This window comes from Coregonus clupeaformis, chromosome 38 (genome assembly GCF_020615455.1).
Source record: "Coregonus clupeaformis isolate EN_2021a chromosome 38, ASM2061545v1, whole genome shotgun sequence".
NCBI classification, from domain to species: Eukaryota; Metazoa; Chordata; class Actinopteri; order Salmoniformes; family Salmonidae; genus Coregonus; species Coregonus clupeaformis.
In genome coordinates, this window is record NC_059229.1 from 5,485,798 (window position 1) to 5,495,800 (window position 10,003).

Genomic DNA, 10,003 nt, shown 5'->3' on the forward strand with positions numbered 1-10,003 from the left:
CTAACGCGTTAGTAAATCCGGCACAATCATGCAGTACAGTGTACAGTCAGCAAGCAGTTTAGCAGTTACACCGGCGGGTCCTGGTAGCAATAAATTAATAAAAACAAAAGCTTACCTTGACTTCCAGTGTTCCAGTGTTGGATAGCCATAGCCAGCTAGCTAACATAGCATCCCTCTCTGTTTGAGCCCATTGTTTGAGTAGGCTAAACTAGCTACACTCGCTAGCTAAGTAAGTGAAAGTTAAATATAGCCTTCTCTCTCTCTCCTCCTTCATTTTTGAAGAAATACATTTGTTCATAACTGTTCAACTATTGTCTTTCTCTCTCTTTGAGTCAACTACTCACCACATTTTATGCACTGCAGTGCTAGTTAGCTGTATCTTATAATTTCAATACTAGATTCATTCTCTGATCCTTTGATTGGGTGGACAGCATGTCAGTTCATGCTACAAGAGCTCTGATAGGTTGGAGGACGTCCTCCGGAAGTTGTCATAATTACTGTGTAAGTCTATGGAAGGGGGTGAGAACCATGAGCCTCCTAGGTTTTGTATTGAAGTCAATGTACCCAGAGGAGGACGGAAACTAGCTGTCCTCCGGCTACACCATGGTGCTACCCAAGCAGACTGGCCTTTTGAGGCTACTGTAGACTACTGTAGACCCGTGCTGTTGAGGCTACTGTAGACCTTCATTGTAAAACAGTGTGTTTCAATCAGTTATTTGGTGACATATTAATATATTTGGTATAGTTTTATCTAAAAAGGAGCCTTCACTGATTCAAACAGCCCCCATGGTTTAACAACACCCCCCACCCCTCCCAATTTGCCAGTTACCCACTGATATGAATAAAAGGGGTATACCTGCAAGAAAGTGGTAAATAAAGTTTGAAACAGGGGTCATAAAACATAGCCTTATATACCACATCTTCTGTCTGAAATGGGTATGAAAAACAGAAAGGGAGGCTGCCTTTCCTCAGCCCAACACTCACCAGCTTTGTCTGTATGTCTGTCTGTCTGTTAGGTCACTCATCCACCCCACATGAGACAGACACCATCATCCCACGGAGGCCCTTTGATGTTCAAGGCCTCTGTCTGCTTTCACTCACAGGACAGGCAACCACAGGATATTAGTCTGTAATGACCCCCTGATAGGGACACACTCCCACACCACCACACCACAGCAGCACTGGAGTGATTTGGTGGTGATGACGCAGATAAACACACAAACATTAGACAGACACACATAGAAACACACACAAGCATGCACATCAACATGGACACACATACACACACGAGCCATGTAAAACAACACATTTTGCTGCACCTATCTGATGTATGTGACAATAAAATATATATTTGTGGTGTGTGTGTTGTGTGTGTGTGTGTGTGTGTGTGTGTGTGTGTGTGTGTGTGTGTGTGTGTGTGTGTGCATGAGTATCTGAGCGTGCAAACACACAAGCAAGCCAAATGTGGCTCAAATACAGTAGAACTCCCTAACCCACAAAATGACAAATTAGCTTGAGTCACCATGCTTCTGTTGATGCATGTATTTTGTGACCTTAACCCCTAAACCTAACTCCAACTCCTAACCCTAAACCTAACCACTAACCCTAATTCTAACCTTAACTCTAAACCTAACCCCTAAGCCTAAACTAGCCTTTTTACAAGTGAGGACCGGCAAAATGTCCTCACTTCTCTGAATTTTAGTCGGTTTACTATTCTTGTGAGGACTTTTGGTAATCACAAGGATACTAAAACATGTACACACACACTGTACACACACACACACACGCATATGCATATACTATACACACACATACACACAAAATCAATATAAATCCCAGTCTCCCACTCAAACGTGGGAGGTGAATGTGACACCTGAACGTTGAACCGCAGATCATTCAAATGAGAGGTTCCACCAACTGTTTGTTAATGGTTGGATTATGGATGTTCTGCTCTAATCCTGTTGGCTGTTCCAACGTTCTACCTGTAGCAGACATAAACACACCTGGGTTCAAATAGTATTTGTTTTCTTTCAAATACTTTCAGTGTTTGTCTGAGCCTGCCTGAAGTGCTAGATGGGCAGGGTTTGCACTTTTGCAAGTACTCCGTTGGTTCCATAGCGCCAGACAATCTCAATCAACCACAGCTTAAGTATTTGTAAGAAAATGAATACTAATTGAACCCAGGTCTAGTACATATAACCAGGTGAGCCCAAGAGACAATGCCTCTCCCCTTCTAACTCTGCCTGTTACCAACTACTGTTTGTTTATGGGATTAGCGTTATCTGGGAGCTACCCTGATCACCCTCCCAGGGGGATTAAGTCTGGTTCCTGTGTATGTGTGTGTGTGTGTGTGTGTGTGTGTGTGTGTGTGTGTGTGTGTGTATGTGTGTGTGTGAGTCATCTCTGTGCACGCGTGTGTGTGCGCGCGTGTGCCCGTGTGCGTGCATGCGTGGGTGTGTTCTCATGTGATTGTCTTCTCAGTGTGTGTGTGCACACACTCATGTATGGACAGATGGGTCAAGTGCTTGCATTTCTCGTAGTCTGATAATGTCAGTTAAGGATGGCTCGTTGACATACTGACACACATGAGAGGATCGACAGAGTAAACATTTATCATAGGCTGAGCCAACTTTTGAAAAAGACCATCCCAAACGGCACCCTATTCCCTACATAGTGCACTACATAGGGAATAGGGTGGGTGCCTGACTATAGTGCACTACATAGGGAATAGGGTGTCATTAGGGACACACACTGGGCGTTTCAAACTGATGCCTAGAACTTTGGGAAATGAAAATATGATTTTTTTTCCCATTGTGATGCCATCACAAAATACATGCATCAACTGAAGCATGGTGTCTCAAGCAAATGTGTGGGTTGGGGTTGTTGGTCCCCAAAAAGTCCTTACAAGTATAGTAAGACATTGCTGATTCAGAGGGTTTGGGTTAAATGCACTTTTCAGTTGAACGCATTCAGTTGTTCAACTGACTAGGTATCCCCTTTCCCTTCCCTTTAGCTGTGTGTGTGTGTGGATCCAAGCAGGCACATCCACAGATAGGACTCTAGGGGCTCTGTGAGAAAAGTGCTCTTTTAGATTGGTAGCATTCCTGTTCTGTAAAGAATTTCCCATCAATTTAGCTAATATCTCGTTTTCTAATGTTGGAAAATTCCCCCTCCCCGCTCTTCTGCCTCCATCCTCCTGCTGTTGCACAAGCAGAATCTACTGGCGCCTAGCGGTAGTATGAGTAGTGGCACACTGGTTACTTTTTAAGTTGTATGTCGTCTCTCACGGTCTGGGAAGGGTTCAATTAGACTGGTTTTTAAGTAGGCCTACAAAAGCTGATGTTAGCAGAGGAGTTCAATTGTTACAACAGCTTAGATAACAGTTAGCTTGCTGATTTAGCCTACATCATCTACATTTGCTATGATCAGCTTACCTGGTTAAATAAAGGTTAAATAAATAAATAAATATGATCAGCTGATAGCCCATATACTGCCCTACGGGCGCGTAGTGGGTTCGATCCCCGGGACCACCCATACACAAAAATGTATGCACGCATGACTGTAAGTCGCTTTGGATAAAAGCGTCTGCTAAATGGCATATTATTATTATATTATTATTATCTGTGGGCAGTAGCTTAGGCTAGGTAGCTTGCTTACAGTGGGATGAGTGTCTTTGAGCACCTGCTTCTCCAAAGGTATGTGCACAGCCCTGTATCCAAGTATATGTAAGCACCCACACACACGTGAATGATACATGCTTTAAGCCAGACATCCCAATCATGGAACATTACATTACAGTGGTTGGTCAGGCACTCTCAACGTGTTAACAGACCTGGTTCAATCTGTAGCCAATGCCTGGAGCGGTTTGGCAGGTGATAACACATAGCAGGTCTGAGCATGTTACTAGCAATCCCTGGAATTAGGCTAGTCTATAACACTACATAAACATTGGGAATTTATTTACGCTTCCAGATGAGGTTAACAGTAACTACCTACTGTAATCAAGCCAGAGATATAAAACTGTTTTATGTGTCCTGTCTCCATGAAACACGTACCCTAATAAATGATCAAATGAGTATTAGACTATAGAATCCAGCCAAATGTTCTGTGGGTCTATTCTATTCATTGTATTTCTATGGAGAAAAAAATTCAAGGAACCACAATACCACGAATCTTCGACAATATCCTCTTCTCTTGCCCCTCACTTTTTCCTCCCTGTACTGCTTGCCCCCTGTAGCTTTAAATGTTGAATTGAGTCCAAAAACATCATTGGATAATGTGGAGAGAGAGAGAGAGAGAGCTAAGACCAACCCCCCTGGATGTTTCAAGTTAGGTTCTGCTGCTCTGGTCTCTTGCTTGTCAGTTATCTTTTGTGCTGTGGTTAGTGTGGATTCTCTTCAACGCATAGATAAGACCTCTCCAAATAATATTCAAGGTAGGTTTATTTAATATCTGTATTCACAGATGCAATGTCGTAGTGCTGGTCTATGTAAATAGAAAGTTTTTTACCATTACGCGGTCAATGGATGCGTTGCTTTTACGCGCACAAATTGCATCTTGCTTTAACGTCTGTTGGAAAAGATAAAGGTGTCTGCAGTGTGCTGAATCTCTTCTCAGAACATGTTTAAATTCGGTTTAATCCTATTTATTTTTGTTTATTAGATTTCGTTTGACATGTATGTAGCCTATACCATTATATGTGGAATGCACAGGCAGTAAACGTATTTTTTGGTCTGTGGACCGTGGGAACTTTACAGCCCATGCCCATCCCAATGAGACATTATTGGGGTAATCAGCGTACGGCAATTAGGCTGGGTTTAGACAGGCAGTCCAATCTTTTGACCAATCGGATCAGTTCTGAAAAAGCTCTGATGTGATTGGGGTAATTACCGGTCAATGGGCTGAATTGGAAATGTAGGCCTATGAGCACAAGACGTTGAAAATATGTCTTTGAACCAATTTTGATTACTGGGATGTAATTCCATGGCAATGTGCAGTGAGATACAACAGCTGTCACTATCATATTATTTCTAAGAACAGTTACAGACTTCTCTATATTTATCCTATTATATCCAGGCTATATTGAGGAATGTGTGTAGGCTATGCATTTTTTAGTAGTTTGTTTGAAACAGAATACTCAGAATACCAATTCTATGGTTTGAACCTTGGAACTTCAAGTTTATGTTGCCGCAATTTCATTGGCTACAGATTGAATTTGAGTTAACGTTTCCAGACAAGACCATTTGTTAAATGTTAACATATGACTCAAGGCGAGAAAAAGAAATCCCTTCTCAAGACACAAGACTCAAAGGAATGCGACCCGAATCACACTTAATGGTTTTCTAACATAAACATTGTCTGATCAAATACATTCACCACTCTGGTTTTAGTTTCTTTTGACAAGGCATTATGTATGAAAGTAAATGCATTCCAGATTAAATTCCATACATTTTACACTGATTTCGTTCTGGAAACATGTGCAACTCAAATGTATTCCAACCCACTCACATTTCACCCCGACTGTGCTATGATGACGCTGGCGGTTGAAAGTGGCCTCATGTGCCAACTTTACGCACGCACTGTTATGACGATGAATGTCTAATATCGTTATCATGATTGACTCACTCTTTAACATAATTAAGGTAGTTAAGGAAAGTGCTTGACACATTTCACATGGCCTCTTTTTAGGTACTCGCTAGCTAAGTCAACTTTTAGACCAAGTGGTGTTGTCACTGTGTTTTAAACTAAGTGCATGTGTCGCTATCACAATGTCGACTCTGCTCCACACTCCCCATAAGCCCAATGTTTAATGCAGAATTAGTCACTTTAGCAAACGTTTTAAGGCACTTTTAATTGAAATGTTCGTGAATGTAGATAAATGGTTTGTTATTTTGTTTGTTTTGTTTTTCATTATGTATTTGTAATTATAGTCTTACTGTACTGTTCTCACCCTAATGTCGTCTGTATTATTTAATTCACAGGAGTTGGACAATAAGCAGTTCAGTCAAGACCTCCAAACAGAGCACATGAGCACCCCCTGGTGTCAGTGACAAGCATAACACCTGTGATCAGCGACATGGTGGGGAAATAGAGCCAAGACTACCTGGCTCAGCTGCATCTAACATCTCCTTTACATGTGTCTATTGGATTATAGTTCTGTCATTCTATGGAGGTGTGAGTTTCAGAACTCAACTCTGATGCTTAGTGCCTCCATACCACAGAGAGTCCCCATACCAACTGGTATTGACCGGTAACTGAAGCATGACAAGTTCAACTATGCGTTAATTAATACCTAGAATAAGGTATTAAAGAGTTTTCCAAAGAGTTCACTAAAGAAGACTTAACCAACTGTACAGAAGCATGGAGATGGAAGCCTCCCGTGCTGTCTACGCTGGGGCCTTCCCCACTGAATCTATAGACTCTCTACCCACCAACACCTCCTCCTCTCCAAGCCTGCTCCAATTCTTCTGGGATTACCAGAACAATGATGTCATTGTGACCCACTACAACTACACAGGCAAGCTCCAGACAGACCGGTATCGTGAGGGGTTAAAACCTGAAGCCATAGCCTTCCTGGTAGTGTGTCTTCTTATCATCCTGGAGAATGCTGTGGTTCTAATAGCCATCTGGACCAATAAGAAGTTCCACCTGCCCATGTACTATCTCCTAGGTAACTGTTGTTGTTGTTGTTTTTGTGCTACATCCACTCCCCTCTCTGCAGAGGACAACTTTATTACTATGACTATATTGTATATAACTTCCAAAAATGTAATGTTACAATATGACATTTTTTCCACCATATGCAATTCCATTAATTTTCCATTTTTTCTTCCTAGGTAACCTGACTCTGTCGGATCTGCTGGCCGGTGTCACCTACATGGCCAATATCATCATGTCGGGTCCTAATACACTGAGACTAACTCCAATACTCTGGTTTCTGAGGGAAGGAGGCGTCTTTATCACATTAGCCGCCTCCGTCATCAGCCTACTGGCCATCGCTATAGAACGCCACATTACCATGGTGACAATGAAACCGTACCACGGGGCGAAGAAGGGTCGGATGCTGGCTCTGATCGGGGGGAGCTGGGCGTTAGCAGGGCTGCTGGGGGTGCTCCCCGTCCTGGGCTGGAACTGTATGGGTCGTCTGGACCGGTGCTCCACGGTTCTCCCGCTCTTCGCCAAGTCTTATATCCTGTGCTGCGTGTCCGTGTTCAGCGGCGTGCTCCTCGCCATCGTCGTTCTCTACGCCCGCGTCTTCCGTATCGTGCGCACTAACACCCAGCGCCAACGCCTCGGAGGTGCAAAGGGAAGTCTTCGCAAAGGCCTCGCCAGGAAATCCCAGAAGTATATGGCGCTCCTCAAGACGGTCACTATTGTCCTCGGCGTCTTCATCGCTTGTTGGTTGCCGCTCTTCCTCCTCCTCGGCCTAGACTCATTCTGCCCCGCCCGCCACTGCCGACTGCTCCTCAAGGCAGACTACTTCCTGGGCGTTGCCATGGTGAACTCGCTCCTCAACCCCGTAATATACACCCTGACCAGCAAAGACATGCGTCGCGCCATTTTAAAACTGCTCTGCCGCCCGTGTCTCATAACCAAGGACGGGCAGGTGAAGAGGATGGGGGTGCCGTTCCTGGAGTGTAGCTTCAGTAAGACGGAGGTGGCATCGCAGAAGCTGGAAGGCCTGGAGACGACGATCTCCTCTGGGAACATCATCACGGCTCAGTCACCCATAAAGGCTCTCTACCCCAAGCTCTTCAAGGTCTAAAGAGCCTACAGTGGATATCTCTGTGATGGACAGGGAACTCCCTATAGAAGATGGACAACATAAGTGCTCCGTATGGCCTCCTGATAAGACAGGCCTGAGGGACCCTATGGGCAGCTCTGTGTTTGAGAGAGTAAACCATAGGGCTTTGTCCCTGCAAGTAATTTTATTTCTATGGAGTGAGCTTCCTATTGAAGTGGTGGACAACAGGAGTGCTCAATATGGCCACCTGAAAACTGCATCACTTCCTGTTTGGCAACTCCACTCCGATGGCCTCCTGCAGACTAGCCTACATCTATAGCACTCTTCTGGCCAATGAACTAAGCATAGGAGCAAACCCTCAAAAAGACAGGGGAATGATCTGTGATTGCGACAGATACTGCTACATGTGTTTTTGATGAGAGCATCAAGTTTAGACATATCTCTCGCTTCAGCAAGTCTGTAGTGGTGCGCTTGCAGCAAGATCACCTCATCAAAGGACTGATGTTGTAAGAATAATGACAAAACATCAAGCCAGGTGGAAATCTTCCATATCTCATTTGCACTAAGTTAACTCTGCATTGAGAGACCATTGAAAGCCATGGATTTAGATTCCATGTTATAGTTTGCTAAGTGTCAAAACAGTGGACATTCTGTTCTAGAACTAAAAGACTATTGTAACTAAAGACTGTAAACTGGACATTCCAACCATGTTGAGTTGTTGTGGCGAGTGTGCATTGGTTTACTTCACCCAACGTTTTCTATGTTTTTTTGTTGTTGTTTTAAATGCCTTAAAGAGGGCATAATATGGACATGATGATAATATGCCTGTGGACAACTGGACTTCGCTGGCTCGAAGGTCCATGTTGTACCCGTCTGTGTCCCAAATGGCACCCTATTCCCTATATACTGCACTACTTTTGACATTTGGGATGCGGCCCGAGACTCCGGTTGTGATAACCCCATACAGCTACACAGTGTGCCCAAACAGAAGCCTATACAGGAAGTGGATGGTGTGTTGTCCACCCACCAGTTGCTCTTTAAAATACAAACACAGAATGGAAACCGACACATGCACCTAAACGTTGTGGGACGTGGGAGGGAGAAGTCAAACAATACTATGATCACAGGATGCTGGTGAGGGGAGGACGGCTCATAATAATGGCTGGAATAGAATCAATGGAATGGTATTAAAACCCATATAAACCAAGTTTGATACTGTTCCATTCATTCTGTTCCAGCCATTACTATAAGCCCCTCCTCCCCAATTAAGGTGCCACCAGCCATCTGTGACTAAGATGATAATTTGAGGAGAAAGTCTCCACAATGTTTTAGTGACAACAAACTACCTTTGTTGGTTCCTGATTGGAATTCATATTTTAAATGACATCACATCCACTAGAATAAGAATGTCACCATGAACCCAACTACCTAAAGCTCTAATCAGCGATGGACTTCATGCAGTCATGTTCACTTCATGTTCCTCTTGTGTTATTGTATCGATAAGAACCATGTCTTGCACTTGGGGGTCTCTGATTTGAAGACCATGTTAGAACCAATAAAACAACAGGTCACAGGCCTAATGCCTACATCTATGCAAACAAGGTTACGTAAATCCTAACCTGCTAGTCGTCGTCATGCAGCTGCATTGGCTGTTTGGTAACGTTAGACAAGAACGTGCTTGTACGCAATAAATGAAGATTAAAGTGGGAAGATACACAGATGTATACAGTGCAATTATAAGTTACAAACCTATCGACACATCCGTTATTACTGGCATTAGAGAGGGTTTTCCTATACAGTCTATGGACCTGAATGTATATTTTTCTACATTTAAACAGGTAATGTCATCTAGCGTTTAAAAAATAAAACGTGTACAGTTCTGTACATGGATGAATGAGATGGTACACCATACTTTTGTACTGTATGTTGTGTATTGAGCAATTTATTTTTGTATTTCTAAAGGAATTTCATATGGCTTGTACTTTACTGTAAAGTATATGCTTTTTGTACTACAGTAAAAATATCTCTACCATTATTAAAACAACTGTTTTCTGAAAAATCTGATTATAAGGTTTGTGTTCACTCTCCAGGAGTGTGCATGTATAGGTGTGCATGTACAGTGTCTTCAGAAAGTATTCACACCCTTTGACCACATTTTGTTGTTACAGCCTGAATTTAAATTGAGATTTTGTGTCACTGGCCTAGACACAATACACCATAATGTTAAAGTGGAATTATGTTTGACTAATTCATTCAAAA

At 43.0% G+C, this 10,003-nt stretch overlaps 1 protein-coding gene across 1 annotated transcript; it reads left to right on the plus strand.

Annotated features, from left to right (window-relative positions):
* Positions 1-4,319: 4,319 nt before the first annotated feature.
* On the plus strand, positions 4,320-8,937 carry s1pr5b (sphingosine-1-phosphate receptor 5b). The gene is made up of 3 exons (XM_041867332.2): positions 4,320-4,435; positions 5,982-6,670; positions 6,837-8,937. Exons 2-3 carry the CDS (start codon positions 6,361-6,363, stop codon positions 7,763-7,765), a joined length of 1,239 nt encoding a protein of 412 aa, XP_041723266.2. The 5' UTR covers positions 4,320-4,435; positions 5,982-6,360; the 3' UTR covers positions 7,766-8,937.
* The last annotated feature ends 1,066 nt before the right edge of the window (positions 8,938-10,003 follow it).

What these genes read in the sequence shown, in the direction of transcription:
- s1pr5b (XM_041867332.2), top strand. Translation starts at nt 6,361, where the DNA reads ATGGAGATGGAAGCCTCCCGTGCTGTCTACGCTGGGGCCTTCCCCACT. An exon ending in GCCCATGTACTATCTCCTAG is followed by an intron (nt 6,671 to 6,836) that starts GTAACTGTTGTT and finishes TTTTCTTCCTAG; the next exon opens with GTAACCTGACTCTGTCGGAT.